We start from the raw sequence: 16558 nt of genomic DNA on the forward strand, positions 1-16558 counted from the left end.
AGCAATATGCCAACAGTGAAGATGCAGCATGAATTTAACATTGATCCCATCAGGTAAGGAAATGCAGTGTACCAGCAGTGAGCAGTGAGGCTGCAGCATAAACATATCCCAATGCTCTCATTATGCCATCCAACGTGGTTTGCCCAATTTTTTTTTTTTTTTCATTATTAGTCCTACTATGAGTTATCACAATTTCATTTTGTGTTGATAACCCTGTACTTGCAGAACCAGAAATACCATTTTTCCAGCCACTGCATTTGATTAATTCCTACTATTGTAACATCAAGCTATTCCTTTCCCTTTCAAGTTCCCTAATCTGCCTACCAAAGAGAGGATCTATTGTTTCTCACTGCAACTCATGAAACAGTGGGTTTGTTTTTTATGTGTTACAAAACACAAGTGGAATACTTTATCCTACTGGATGACAAAATAAAACCATACAGCAGAGTTGTGTTGTAATTAGAGCAGATGACCTGAGTTGCTCTACAGCTGATATGAAAATCTCTTTAATCTTTATGACATCTCCTTCAGCAAGGACATTGATTCAGCTGGGTGGCAGAGACAATACTCTAATTTTACCAATGTTGTTGCATATTGATTTGAACATAAAGTTATTGATTCTATGCTTTTTTTTATGACTCTTTTCAATCCTTTACTCCTAGGCACTTATTAGTTCTGTGCATCCTGATGGAACAATGTTTCTGTACAGTCAAGTCGCTCATTTACAACTGGCACTCATATTGTTTGTTGCTAATGAAGTAAATCAGCAAGCAGTCACTTTTTGTTTATGTATTTTATTTGGATTGTACAAGTTCGGAGATAATTGATTATCTTCATTGTTGCTAAGAGAATTTAAAATCTGCAAATATGTGCATACTGGAAGTCATAATTACTTCTAGCATATTAATGACCATGACTTACCTGTGTCAGAGTTGAGTCCAAACCACAGCAGAGTTACTCTGCAAATACAATCAGGCAGAAATAATGAACTTAGACTGTGTGATGTATGCACAATCAAAGCTTTATAAGTATGAATGGGGGTAGAGGGAAGAAAAACTTTGGGTTTCTTGGAAACAGTTTCAAGACTAGAACAAGAAATTAATTAAAGTAATTAAGAAAAAGGAATGAATAAATAAACAAAAGGCAATTAATACCTCATAGTTCGACATCACCACTCTTGTTAGTGTACTTTTCACAGCAGCTGTATCAAATGGTGGTTTACCAACTAAGAGAGTATAAAGCATGCAACCAACTCCCCAAACATCAGCTTCCATCCCATGTGAGCTACGTGTTGCAACCTGGGAACAAATGACAAATTATGATCATTTAGTGGTAGCAACAAGTATCCATTTACAACTACTTGGAATGACATAAATTTGGCAGAATTACTATATTCATTGACCTAAATAATGCACGTTTACCTTCTGCTTCATGACAATAATTCATTCTTTCATTTGCAATGAAATCTTTCATGAATTAAAAGACATAGGTTATTATTTGATTATTTGTTTACCCCAAAACCTTTTGTATAATGATGATAAAAAACTAGAGCACCAGCGGTAAGACTAATTACTTCTACTGCTCTGGTACTGTAGTGTTTCAACTTGGAAGCTGGTTCACTATGAATTTCACTGCTCCCATGATACATGGTACAGTAGTTTAATGCATTTGGTTCAATAAATTATTGACAATTTATTACATTAACTATATTTTGTAAATGCTACAAAATGTAAATGTCCTTTATGATTGTTTTGTGTATCACATGGAGTCTTGACATCAATGACGGGTCTTCTGGCACTTTCTCGTGACATACAGATGCTGGGACAACTTGCAGCCAATTGGTCAGCCATGTATTGCAGGAAGATGCTTCCATCTGTGTCCAGAGTTCATCGCTTATTATTACAAAAATTCAAGTAAATGAATATTTTTTGTGTTGTAAAGAGATGTGTCAGTTCCTGCGGAGACTTGTATCAGTTCAGTTGGATGGCCACAAAAGAATTCACATCAGCATAACAAACTGATTTTAAATTTTTAAGCAATGGAACTCCAGGCTGGAATATCAACAATATAAGGGAAAGGACAGATTGCTAATCACCATAAAGATGACACGTTCAGTTGCAAACAGGCACAATAAAAAGACTGTTACACATTCATCTTTTGGCCAAACCCATCTTCAAAAAAGAAGAAACACACACATTCACACAAGCAAGTACACATCATGCACACATGACCGCCATCTCTCGCAGCTCCGATCAGTATGCGATGGCCACATTGAGTGGCAATATGAAGTGGAGCAGCGTAGGGGGAGGGATGGCAGGGTAATTGTGGGGGAGAAAGAAGAGCTGCACAGGTGAGCATCACAGACAGTGCTCTTCTCTCTCCCCACCCATACCCTCCCCCTTCCTTGTCCCACTCCAGAATGCCACTCAATGTGACAGCTGCATTCAGGTCCGAGCTTCAACACCAGCTTATCTGAACTGCAAAGATGGAAATTCTCCTTACAACACATTATCCACTTCCAAAATTATCCTGGACTCAACCTATGGTAACCCAACTGTCCCCATACCCTGCACCCAACACTATCACCTCTTTCCTATTCACGTCCCCTAATCCTCACCGTGCGCCACCCTCTGCCAATGCACCAGCAAATCTTTCCCCTTCCCTGCTTCTTTCCCCCCCCCCCCCCCCCCCCCCCCCCCCCACTGCACAGCCTCCTGACGCTGCACCTGGTAGTCTCCTCATGCCTCCACCTAGTCCTTGCACACTCCGCCAGGTGGTGCTTTTCTCTCCTCCTCTCATACTCTGCTAACCCTCCCCCATCCATGCCCCACTCCAGATTGCCACACAACGTAACAATTGCATTGTGGTCTGAGTTGCCAGAGGTGGCGGTCATGTGTGTGTGCGTGTGATGTGTGCTTGCTTGTGTGAATGTCTGTGTGTTTTCTTTTCTGAAGAACTTCTTCGTTGTGCCTGTCTGCAACTCAACATGTCATTTTTACGGTGAATAGCAATCTATCCTTTCCCTAATATTGTTGATTTTAAATTTTGCAATATGTGGCCTGTACTTTAATATCTGAGAAATAAAAGTAAGAATTCATTAATGAAGAAAAGTATTTGCATTGTAGGTGTCTTCTTTTATGAAATTAGATAACATATATAGTATCTATTAACATTGCATTATCCTCATTAATTACAATAGAAGCAATTAATTAAAACTGAGAAATGTCAGTTACCAATACCTACATAAAATGCAAGACAAACTATAACTGTGAGAATCATATATCACAATGAAAATTTCTCAATCAGTTAATGACTACAGGTGTGAACGGAAAAGATCCATTAACGTTCAAAACTGTAAAAGTATAAGACTTAGTAAGAATTAACAGTGATTTAAAGTGAAAAGCGATTATTAATTACATACAGCAATATCAGACTGGTGTATCCGAAAACAGAAAGTAGTGCAAAAATTGTGAGAAAGACGTGTTGTAGAATCTTTGGTTACTGTGGTAACAATATCAATGGTCCCACTAACATGTAGAATTCTAATTCATAATTTTGGACATCATCATTAATGTGTAAAAGTATTCTGGGCCCACAGATCAATTGCAAGACTGAGAAAAAGAACCTACTAAGATATAGCTAAACTCTTTGGATAACAGTAAAGTGTGATCCCAGGTGGAATAGCCGTTTCAATCATGAAGCAACAATACAATATATACAATAAACATAGTCATTGCGTTATTTTCACATGCAGGAGGGCCATATTATTGCAGATGTACTCACCACCACCACTCTACTGAATATTTGGTTTACTGTAAAATGGTTGCCTTTCCTAAGAAACTGCCATTTTAATCAGTTTTCCAGATATTCTATTATTGTTAATTATTGAGACCATTTGCCTGGTGAGAAGGAGGTAGGGAAGGATGCACAAAGCAAAGACGCAATACTGGGATGGAGCAAGGGAGGTCTTTCAACAGAAGATTCAGTGGCTGCACAAAAAGACAGAAGGAGTTCACAAGGTAGAGAACACAAGAGATATAGAAATGGGGGCCGGGAGGAAGGATGAGGAAGATGGAGATTAAGAGGGAGATGGGGAAGTGGGAGAGAGAGGGAGAGGGGTGGAAAAGTAGAAAACAGGGGTGTTTTGCGCGGGGAGGGGGGGGGGGGAAGAGTGGTGGGAGAAGGCAGTATATGATTTGGAAGGGGGAGGAGAGATGAGAGGAAGGAAATGAAGTGGGAAACAGGTTAGGGGAGATTTAGGCCAGGGGGATTATGAGAGTGAAAGATATACTGGAGAGAGAATTTCCACCTGTGTAGCTGAGAGAAACTTGTGCTGGAAAGGAGTATCCAAATGGACTACAAATTGAAGCAGCTGTTAAGTCATTTGTATTGTAGTGAGCAGCATGTTCGGTACCTGGATGGTCAAGTTTGCAGTTGGTCTCAGTTCTGCAGTTTGGCTACTTGCTCACACAGAATACTATACATAAAACGAGTATAGCTCTACAAAGTATAGTCAAAGTGTAGCTCAGTGGCTAAGTGTCACACTACACATCGATAGGTCCAGAGTTCAACTCTCAGTCAGTTCTTGGGTTTGTCCACTAGAAATTTGTTTCTTTCATCCATGGTAACATCTATTAGTAACATCTATTATATATGTGAAAAATTCTAAGTGTTACCACAGTTTGGATCCCATATTAACCTGTAAGTACCCTTATAACTGATTGCATAAGTCACTTTCATACGATAGAGGGATGACTCCTATATGGCCATGCCTAGAAAAGTGCCGTAGTGTTCAAACCAACCTTCAGACCGAGAACATCTTTACAACAGTTGGTGGAGGTGGGTAAAAATAAACTCGTATTTTGAGTTCCTGTTTGAGATGTGACACTACTGCTTCTTTGTCTAACTTACTAAAAATGTATATAACAGAGGGAAACATTCCACGTGGGAAAAATATATCTAAAAACAAAGATAATGTGACTTACCAAACGAAAGCGCTGGCATGTCGATAGACACACAAACAAACACAAACATACACACAAAATTCAAGCTTTCGCAACCAACGGTTGCTTCGTCAGGAAAGAGGGAAGGAGAGGGAAAGACGAAAGGATGTGAGTTTTAAGGGAGATGGTAAGGAATCATTCCAATCCCGGGAATGGGACATTTTCATGTCTGCTTGTGTCTGTGTATGTGCGGATGAATGTGTGTGTCTGTGCGAGTGTTTCCTGTGCTTTTTCCCCCTAAGGTAAGTCTTTCCGCTCCCGGGATTGGAATGACTCCTTACCCTCTCCCTTAAAACCCACATCCTTTCGTCTTTCCCTCTCCTTCCCTCTTTCCTGACGAAGCAAGCGTTGGTTGCGAAAGCTTGAATTTTGGGTGTATATTTGTGTTTGTTTGTGTGTCTATCGACATGCCAGCACTTTCGTTTGGTAAGTCACATCACTTCACTTTTCAGACGATCTTTGTTCTTTATAACGATCATTGCTATTACAACTGTCCCATGGGCACTAATACTAGTCTTAAAATGGACGTACTCAAAGAGGTGAGGTTTATTTGCTGCCACATAGCATCTCCGGCTGACCCATCACACAAGAACAGATGGCTGCCTCATTTATTCCCAAGCGACCATTAGTCTGTTCTTATTCTCCAAGTCAGTCGACATCATTTTCTTACTTCTTACCTAGTCACTACATCCATTGATGACGACACTATATTTTTGGACCCTCCCAAATAACGAAGTGGACTATGCTTACTGTTCCGCCAAGCTGACTACGTCCTGAGAGCAGGATGTGAGGGGGGGAGGGAGCGTGGGAAGGTGGGGACTGGTTGGTAGACTGAACATATGATTCGGTGCATATGAACTAGCATAATTATTGTCAAGTTAACAAACTATCCAGTGGTGTGAATCCCCTCTTTTTTTCATGTAGGTCAGGATATTGGTTACTGAATTCCAAGACTTCCAATAACGTTTTAATTTTAATACAATAATGATGGAATCTGAAGAAATGAATTTAAAATCTGTGCTTTCATGGGACTCAAACTAGGGTCTCCTTGCTTACTAGGCAGAAATGTTGACCATTACACCACCACAGCACTAGTTCAACATTGCTGCACGGACTACCCAAGCGCCATACCCAACACAAACTTCAGCTCATATCTTCAGCTTATTTTCCCCCTAAACTGTCACTGTTTCCAGGGCTCTCTGGCATTGGAACAGCACACTAGTGTTGGACGTAATGGGGAAGTCCTATACATGCGGTGATCTTATATTTTCCCCAAGTGTCTTGAAGCTTGGGTTGAGGAGGGCACTCAACTTGGGTAGTTCATGCAGCAATGTTGAGCATACTGCTGCAGTTGTATAATGGTCAGTATTTCTGTCCAGTAACCAAGGAGACCTGGGTTCAAGTCGCAGCTGCAGCACAAATTTCAATTCATTTCTTCAGCTTCCATCATTATTGTAGATAAAGATGAGACTTAAATGTCTCGGGAAAATATAATTATAAGATTATAATTTTATGTTTAAATTTTTTTGCGCAATTTTACATTTGCTATCATAATTCTTGACAAAAAGGAGTCTTAACAAAAGATGGACAGATTGACAGTTGGAGGGGGGAATTATTTTTTTGTATAGTTAAAAATTAACTTTTTTTTATTTTTTCCTTTACTTGTACTTTCTAACCTTGCTTCTTGCCAAATTTCTTGAGTCTAGGTCAACAGGAAGTACCCCATACATTTTGATGAGTGAGTTTGCATGTATCAAAACATGCGACATAAATGGCCATATCTTTTGACAGTGTTGACCTAGAAGCTTTCATTTTTTTATGTTGCCAAGGGACCAAAGACCTTAGTATGTGTCTATCCGTTTCTAAGAGACAGCAGACTTAACAGTCAGTCGGTCAGACAGATGGATGGACAACAAAGTGATCCCGTAAGGGTTCCATTTTTACTAACTGAAGTACAGAACCTTAAAAAAATATTAACCGTGAAGCACAGATTGAATAATGTACTAGTTTCACTGGTTATTAATTTTCTAACAGCAAATGCACCTTTATTTCAGATCCAAGTGTATTGGTTGTTAGTATCGCGGCAACAACATTTTTCCATTAAGTTCACTTAAAACTGTGTTTCATTTGCTTCACAGTTGAAGTCTGATAATATGGATACCCCTGTACTATGATTGCTACAAACACAGTAGTAATTTTACAAAGGCGCTGAGCCTATGGAGGAATGAGGTAGAGTATCTTGCACGGCCATCTATCTTTTCTTCCCTTCCCATGTCGTTCTGACGAGAGAAATTAAATTTACTTTTCTTGAAACTGTTGGATATTTTGTGAGATCATCTGTTTTCACTTCTTTCAAGACTGCCTATGTATAAATATCTGTCACTCCAGCTCCAGTTATCAGAGGGATTTCATACTTTATGATGTGGCACCTTTGCACCTTCTTCTACATATTTTAAGTTAGTCTCCTACATAGTTGCTGGCCATAGTTGATATATTCTCGTCTTCCAACTGCAGTGACCAAAGAAGCATCCATAGTATCCCACAGATTTCCAACATATTCTCTTAAGTGTTTTTAGGACAGAATGATCTGAAAGACGGAGCTGCAGAATAAATTTAGTTATGTTCAGTTCCAAGGGTTTCCATATGATCTTCTAACATGAGCAACGTATCTGCTGCTATTCCATTTGTCTATTACTTTTGTTGTATGAGTAAGAGAAGTTCATCTTTTTGTTAATGAGGCTTCTGATGTTCCATTGGCAGGCATTAAATGCATTTTCTTTAAAATTTGTGGCTTGGTTCAAGCTGAGATATTCTGTTTTGCTAGTAGTTGTTCCGATGAATATAAAAGGAAATGAATTTAGTGCCTTCCAACACGAGAAGTCATATTAACAAAAATAAATTTCTCATAAAAAAAAAGAAGAAAAATCAATGGAACATCAGTGTATATGTTGTACACATTACAAGGTCATGTGGAAATTGCTGAAATACAACATATTCATCTTGATGACTACATCAGCATATTGTGCTACTGTAGAAACTGTAAGACAAAAGGGAGAGTGGCTATAATGCAAGAAATGGAGTTATGTCCCAGACCCTTCAGATTACTGCATATCATGGTGAGCAGCTGTTCGAAATCTGTGCCATAAGAGAGCATTAGAAAAAGGCACAAGCTCACTGACAGTTTAAAAGCTACTGGCAGGAAACATCTTAAGCTTCATAAAGCGGCAAGAGATAGTTGCAATAAAGTATAGAGATTTAAGTAGAAAATCAATGTTAGGGAATGTTGAGCGTTGATACTCACTCCGCCAAATAGAATTGATCACGGTGATCATTGATACATTTCATCACGATGACTGAAAATTAACAATAAAATATAATGATCAGTTACACACAGAACACTGAAGAAATGTACTGTACCTCAAAAACATAAACAATGGCCCATTCATGATGTGTAGAGAGAAATTACGAGACGAACAGCAACGAGAAACTGATAAAGCAATGAGAAACTGATAAAGCAGACGGTGTAGATGACAAATTAACACTTTCTTAAACACATACTTACACTTTCAGTCTTGCTTTCCCAAAAAACAAACAAAGGGCAATTGACAAGCAACTCCTAGCTCTCTCTTGTGCTAGCAAGAGAGAGTTATACCTAATTCAAAGGATAAATCTCAATCAAGATTTGAAACTTAGTTACCACCTGAGTTGTAAAACCCTTCAGTCTGGTAAAAAAGGATATATTGCCATTGCATAAGAAGATATTAACTAATTATCTTCCTTTATTTCCTTGTAACAACAATTACACATCTTTTCATAATGCATTTGGTAGTATTAACCATCCAGTGTCCAAATGCATGTGCTACATGTGGTGGCATTAAGGTTCCTGTTATGTTGTCAACATTAGTATATACTTATATGAATATAATAGAGGGAAACATTCCACATGGGCAAAATTATTTAAAAACAAAGATGATGTAACTTAACAAACGAAAGCGTTGGCATGTTTATAGGCACACAAACACACACACAAAATTCAAGCTTTCGCAACCAACGGTTGCTTCATCAGGAAAGAGGGAAGGAGAGGGAAAGATGAAAGGACGTGGGTTTTAAGGGAGAGGGTAAGGAGTCATTCCAATCCCGGGAGCGGAAAGACTTATCTTAGGGGAAAAAAAGGACAGGTATACACTCGTACACACACACTTATCCATACGCACATATACAGACACAAGCAGACATTTGTAAAGGCAAAGAGTTTGTGCAGAGATGACAGTCGAGGCGGAAGTACAGAGGCAAAGATGTTGTTGAATGACAGGTGAGGTATGAGTGGCGGCACTTGAAATTAGCAGAGGCTGAGGCCTGGTGAGTAACGGGAAGAGAGGACATACTGAGGGCAAGTTCCCATCTCCGGAGTTCTGACAGGTTGGTGCTAGTGGGAAGTATCCAGATAACCCAGACGGTGTAAGACTGTGCCAAGATGTGCTGGCCGTGCACCAAGGCATGTTTAGCCACAGGGTGATCCTCATTACCAACAAACACTGTCTGCCTGTGTCCATTCATGCGAACGGACAGTTTGTTGCTGGTCATTCCCTCATAGAAAGCTTCACAGTGTAGGCAGGTCAGTTGGTAAATCACGTGGGTGCTTTCACACGTGGCTCTGCCTTTGATCGTGTACACCTTCCGGGTTACAGGACTGGAGTAGGTGGTGGTGGGAGGGTGCAGGGGACAGGTTTTACACCAGGGGCAGTCCCATGCACCCTCCCACCACCACCTACTCCAGTCCTGTAACCCGGAAGGTGTACACGATCAAAGGCAGAGCCACGTGCGAAAGCACCCACGTAATTTACCAATTATAAATCGCTAGTTTAGGCTGGTACCAGCAATCATCAGATCTTCAGGCCAAATAAGTTTTGAAGTTAAAAGTGAAGCAACGCAGATTACGTTAAAATTAAAAGATGGAAAATTGAGTGATGACATACCATATGATAAGTAGTTTGCTCCAGTCACTGAGAAAACCACGCTGCCGCTGAATATAAGACAGGAGCATCATGCATATAAAGAATAATCCCCTGGTGGGCATATAACTAAGAATTCATGAGTTACTCCACACACACTGACATATTTAAGCAAAACACACACACACACACACACACACACACACACACACACACACACACACACACAACCCTGAGGTGACAAAAGTTATGGGATATCTCCTGATAAGGTGTCGCACCTCCTTTTGAATGGTATGCAGCAGCAACTCAACATGGCATGGACTTACAGAAATATTGAGCCATGCTGTTTCTTTAGCCGTCCATAATTGTGAAAGTGTTGCAGGTGCAGGATTTTGTCCACAAACTGTCCTCCAGATTATTTCCCATAAATGTTTGGTAGGATTCGCATTGGGTGATCTGGGTGGTTAAATCATTGGTTCGAATTGTCCGGAATGTTGTCCAACTGACAACAACTGTCACCTGTTAACACGGCACACTGTCATTCACAAAAGTTCCATCACTGGTTGGGAACATGGTCTCCAAGTAGCCGAAAATAACAATTTCCAGACAATGAGTGCTTCAGTTATACCAGAGGAACCAGTCCATTCAATGCAGAAACAGCCCATGCCATTATGGAGCCAGCACCAGCTTGCATAGTGCCTTGTTGACAACTTAGGTTCAAGGCTTTGTGGGATCTGTGCCACGCTCAAACCCTACCATCAGCTCTTACCAACGGCAATCAGGCCTCATCTGACTAGGCCACAGTTTCCGGGTCGTCTAGGTCCCACTGACACAGTCACAAGCCCAGGCACAGTCATACTGTTACTAAAGGCATTCATGTCAGTTGTCTCCCGCCACAGCCCATTTCCCAACGCTGTCCTAATGGATACATTCATTGTGCATCATACATTGATTTCTGCAGTTATTTCACAGAGAGTTGCGCATCTGTTAGCACTGACAACTCTACACAAACACCACTGCTCTCAGTCACTAAGTGAACACATTGTCCATGGTAAGGGGTAATGCCTGAAATTTGGTATTCTTGGCACTCTCTTGACAGTGTGGATCTCAAAATATTTAATTCCCTAATGTTTTCCGAAATGGAATGTCACATGTATCTAGCTCCGACTACAATTCCATGTTAAAAGTCTGTTAATTTCCATCATGCAGCCATAATCATATCAGAAACCCTTTTACATGAATCACCTGAGTACAAATGGCAGCTCCACCAATGCACTGTCCTTTTATATCTTGTGTACATGGTAGTACCGCCATCTGTATACCTCAGTGTATATTAAGAAAATAATAAAAAAGAAATACTTGTAACAAACCTCTGGAGATATGTAGTTTGGTGTACCACACATAGTCATGTGCTTCTCATCTGGACGTGTCAGCTGTGTAGCTAGGCCAAAGTCAGCAATTTTCTGGAAAAAATGTTCTTCATTTATGAACAAATACAACAAATATAATGCACATCACACAACTGAAGATATAAATATTACTTACAACATGCATGTCAGCATTGAGGAGCAAGTTTGCCAGTGACATGTCTCGGTGGAGAATTCCAAAAGAGTGGAGGTATAAAAGGCCCTCCACAACTTGGCGTATGATGTAGGCAGCTGTGACAAATAATGTATCTGTCAAATGGCTGTGCATTAAATGCAGGAAGACAAGGCTCATTTATTCACAGTGTCACTGTTATGATCATTTGCAGGAATCTAATATTTGCTACGACTGAGGACATATTTATTGCTCTCACAGCTTTGATAAAGATAAAATTAAATTTAAAAATAAATAACATTACTCCTAAAAGTCTCTTGTCTACAATATAGCGGCAAATTATGAATGCTCTTACAATTTATATTATGCTGCTTATGAAGAAACAGATTGGTAGACCAAAACTAAAATTGTCATGTAAGTTTTTTTTAAGAAGTATTTAGTTAGCAAATGTTAAAATACATGAGAAAAAAATTTAATTTTAAGTAGCAGCAGGAATTATTTTGTATTGATTCTTGCAGGTATTCTGTTTGAAGTCCTTTATGGGAATGAATTCAGTGGCCAAGAGATTACTAGGGTTTATGTGAGGATAAGGAGACAATACTACAAATATGATCAGTCTGGCTGCAATCCAGCACAAAGAAAAAGTGGGTTATAAGGGATTATGACTAAAAAAATGTACATACAAAATGTTTTGTGCTGATCAAAACTAAATGATGGTAAATGAAGTTTATACAGCACTTTATACTTTATGAAAAAGTAAAGAACATTTACAAAGTTATTTAGACATATTGTTAATTACATGTCTTTGTTCTCCATAAGAAAGAATAATCTAATATTTGGATTGCAGACAAGCTGAAAGGCTCATTTCACCATTAGCATGGTTGCATAAAAATTACAAGCAAAATCTTTACTTGACAATTTTAAGGAATATACGCTAAACGAGACCTTTTTCTGAGAATAATTCCACAGTCAAAAGAAATACCAAATGAAAGGAACAATTAATAATGATTTTAAGCAAGACAAAGTAAAAATCTGAAATAAATTATTCTCCAATGATGCTAAGGAGTAAGCTGGAGGCTGTGGAACCAGATTCAGGATGACCCAAATTGATATTTTAAGCTAGAAAAGGTATTACAAAAAGTGTTTAATAACAACTGAATTTGAGAGACATGAAGTATTTCTTCTGACTTGGAAGTCAACTTGTATGAGTTGAGCGTGCACTTCTGCTGCTGTTGTTGGTGTATGTGAGGGGGCCAAAGGTCTTCGGTCCTATCAGATTAGGGAAGGATGGGGAAGTTGGCCGTGCCCTTTCAAATGAACCATCCCAGCATTTGCCTGAAGCAATTTTGGGGAATCACAAAAAGGCTATATCAGGAGGGTTGGATGCGAGTTTGAACTGACGTCCTCCCAATGGCAGTCCAGTGTGCTAACCACTGTGCCGTTTTGCTCGGTGAACTTCTGCTTCTCAACTGTTAACTTCACGAGCCTGCCATGATTGGTATCTTGATGTTGTTGAATACACAACTGCAGGAGCTCTTAGCTGAGAGGGCGGCTGAGGTTCTTCAGCACTCAGCTTTCAGGAGTGGTTCAACCACTATTACAATGTGTAGACTACCATGTGGTCAAAATGGCCGCCTCTTAATACGAGAGGAAGGGATTGCCCTAAGAATGTGAGGGGTGGAACAAATGCTATGGCCACTACGTAACCTATTTAAAGTAATAAACTGAATAAAATAGAAACACACGTCAAAAAGGCCTTGGAACCAGTGTCATAAGTGCATTATGAATTGCAAAAGAATCATATTTTGAGCCACTAAAGAGGAATATGATGGAGGTAAATAGTTATTGAAAACTGTAGTTTCTCTGAATTCTCTCAGGAATAAACTGATCAAAAGGTGATAGAATGAAAAAGAAAGCAGTTAAGAACTGTAAACAGAAATAGTTGCAAAATTACAAGGGGGATTAAAGAATAAGATTTGGCAATAAAATATTGTAAACAAGTGCATACCAAAACAAGTTGACAGCTTAAATCCTCAGCTGCTGAAGCTAAGTAGATTACAGTCACTAGAAAATGCTGCTGGATAAATTTATTAATGAAAATACATACAAAACTGTGGAATACTGGAGCCAAGGGAAGTTACAAATTCTTTAAGGTTTCTAAGTTAAGTAACAAGAAACACAAAACAACCAAGTTAAAAGATAGCTACATGGTATGGAAGATGAGAAAGTGAAAACAATGGGAGGGGGAGACTGAAGAATGTCAACTAGTACTGATACGGGCCAAATTTTAGCATCTATTGACAGAGAAGAAAGAAAACAATAGAGAAGTGTCTTGGGTACAATTTTTCCAACTTTTATGGTAAACCAGATATGCACAGGTGTACTTTAATTAGTACACTGGACACATAGGTTAACAAAATTCTACATCAGCTAAGAAATAAATTAGGTGAAGGGGATAGGTTTTTTCTCAAAACGAATGATGAAACTCCTGTATCATTAAATTGTGTCAAATGAATGATATGCATTGATTAAAAGGGGAGGTATTATATTAGGAAAAGATTCACATTGTTAAGGTAGCATTATATGTGGAAAGATCTGAATCATAGTACATAGGAGAAGAGTGATATTCCTAATATTAGTACATACTATGCACTGGCTGCCTCAGTGTAGCAGTCATAAGGACAGTATTGCATCACATGTTTAAAATTTCTCTGGAACCCAAACTGGTCATCCCTAATGACAGCCTTGTTCGCCCTCAGTAGCTGAGTGGTCAGCGCGACAGACTGTCAATCCTAAGGGCCTGGGTTTGATTCCCAGCTGGGTCGGAGATTTTGTCCATTCATGGACTGAGTGTTATGTTGTCCTAATTATCATCATTTCATCCCCATCGACGCATAAGTCGCCGAAGTGGTGTCAAATCGAACGACTTGCACCAGGCAAGCGGTCTACCCGACGGGAGGCCCTCTTCACACGGCATTTATTTATTTATTTATGTACAGCCTTTACTTGTCTTTCCATTCTTCTGCACACAATTTGTGTCAGTATCTTGCCGTTAAGGCCTTTTCACGCAAATGCCACTCATATAAAGAATAAACAGATAGTCTCTCACTCGCAACATTTATTTCATTCCACAACACCCTCTGGCATCCTTCGCTAGTCCCTGTCCTCCATCACCGATCCCCTTCCCTGCTCCCCCTCTAACACTACATAGACCTTCTATCCCTCTATTCGACCAACACAGCTACTACTTTTCCCCTTCTCTCCTCTACCCCCCCCCCCCCTCCCCCGCTGCAAAAACCCCCAAACACCAATCTAGCAGCTCTATGTTGCCCCCACCACATCCCTGCACACTCCCATTGGCGGCACAGTATCTTCAACCACCCCTACCCTGCTACCCTCCTCCGATCCATGCATCCTCCTAGCCCCCACTGCATCCACAGATTGCTGCTCACATCAGATGCACATGCAATCAAGCTCCAGTGTCCAGTGGCCAGGAGTCTGTGAATTGTGTACATGTGTGACTGTGTGTGTTTTCTATTTTGGAAGAAGGACTTTGTTTGAAATCTTAATTCTTTTAACAGTCTTTTTCATTGTACCTGCCTGCAACTCAAAGCCTTCTCTACGTGGTGAGTACCAATCTATCCCTTCCATATTGTTAAAAGAAGATATCACTGAGAGATCAGAGAGTGGGTACTGTAATCCACTACACGCAGTTGTAAAAGGATGGTAGCTACGTCTAGTCATTGATGCGTGAGAAATAAGTAAAATAATCGTGCCACAATGAGGTCAGCTTAAGAATATGGAGGAACTACTGCAACATGTCAAAAGTGTACACGTCTTAACTAGTATGGATTTAATGAGCAGCTATTAGTGGCTGTGACTGGATCCTAACAGTTGCTAATACATACTATTTTTCTTTAACAGCCCATGCTACTGGTGTTTATAATGGCATTACATCAAGTACTGGAAGAAGAAGTTAAGAAAGGTGATAAATTTTATTGATAATATCATTGTGTCAACAGTGACATAGAAATAACATCTGCCCATCACAGGAGAAGTACTACAAATATATCAGAAATGTGAGAGTGACACTGAACCTACAAGATGAAGGCCTCAGACATGGGCAACCAATTTTCCTCATAATTGGCAGGTCGCTTGTGTACAACCTAAAATAAAAGCCTCTAAGATACTTTGGCTCGTTGCCCCTCTGGTTTTGAGAAAACCACCCCTAAAGTTGATGATTCGCAATACACTAAAGATCGACAGATAACTGAATATTGAGAATTTTTCACCATCATATACGGGGTCCGCAAATGCATATTTTCCTAGATGGTGAGTGTAGAGGATCAAATGATTAGAGCGATTAAGTTAGTTAAAGGTAGGTGTTTTATAGTAATGTAGTTAGTCAAAATACGAAGGAATACTGAAGCCAGAAGTTGTACATGTTACATTCTGTTGCGCAGCTCAGTGGTATGGTACCGTGATGCAAGTGGGTTGGTGGAGCACCAAGTTAAGCAACATGAAGGAGAACACTGTGTCACCAACCAGCAGAGGACATGACGAGAAGCAGCTCGCCACATGCCGAGGTGTCAACATTGTGGGTAGTAATCGGTCAGTTATGATAGCTGAGCAACACTAGAATATTTCACTGACCTACTGGGGAGAAAGAATCGCAAACATCAGTGGCAGAAAGCCGTATTTAAGGACCGCAGTCAACTAATCATTGACCGTTATAAGGCACTGAACTGAAACAGCGCCTGTGTCACTCGGCACTGCTACCAGTTCGGAGTTGTCAGTATCTTCACAGTCATCATAAAGCACCAGACTCATGCTGTCCCTGTAGTGACCACCGTCACTATTGTCAGTGTCAGGAGGCAGCTGCCTGTAATGGGAGTCATTACCTGGGGTGCCCTGTGATAATGCACTGTTGTCATCGCCCAAGGACACTGCTTCCATAAATACCATGATCAGGGCCAGACTCAGAGACCTTGAGTCACTGACGCCAACAGCCATAGCTGGGGACAGTTGCAGAGAGAAGGCACTGTCCTGTCCCACTGCAGTGAG

The 16558-nt window shown here is 40.1% G+C and overlaps 1 protein-coding gene across 1 annotated transcript in view; it reads right to left on the bottom strand.

Moving 5' to 3' along the window:
* LOC126475475 (serine/threonine-protein kinase PLK4) overlaps nucleotides 1–16558 on the bottom strand; it is a 245383-nt gene that overhangs the window by 121959 nt on the left and 106866 nt on the right. Inside the window, exons 4-6 of the mRNA XM_050103366.1 lie at nucleotides 11501–11613; nucleotides 11326–11418; nucleotides 1155–1298 (exon numbers count right to left, since the gene is read on the bottom strand). Coding sequence (XP_049959323.1) covers nucleotides 1155–1298; nucleotides 11326–11418; nucleotides 11501–11613 — 350 coding nt within the window. The remainder of the gene's footprint in view (nucleotides 1–1154; nucleotides 1299–11325; nucleotides 11419–11500; nucleotides 11614–16558) is intronic.

The sequence above is a fragment of the Schistocerca serialis genome, chromosome 4, assembly GCF_023864345.2.
Source record: "Schistocerca serialis cubense isolate TAMUIC-IGC-003099 chromosome 4, iqSchSeri2.2, whole genome shotgun sequence".
NCBI lineage: Eukaryota > Metazoa > Arthropoda > Insecta > Orthoptera > Acrididae > Schistocerca > Schistocerca serialis.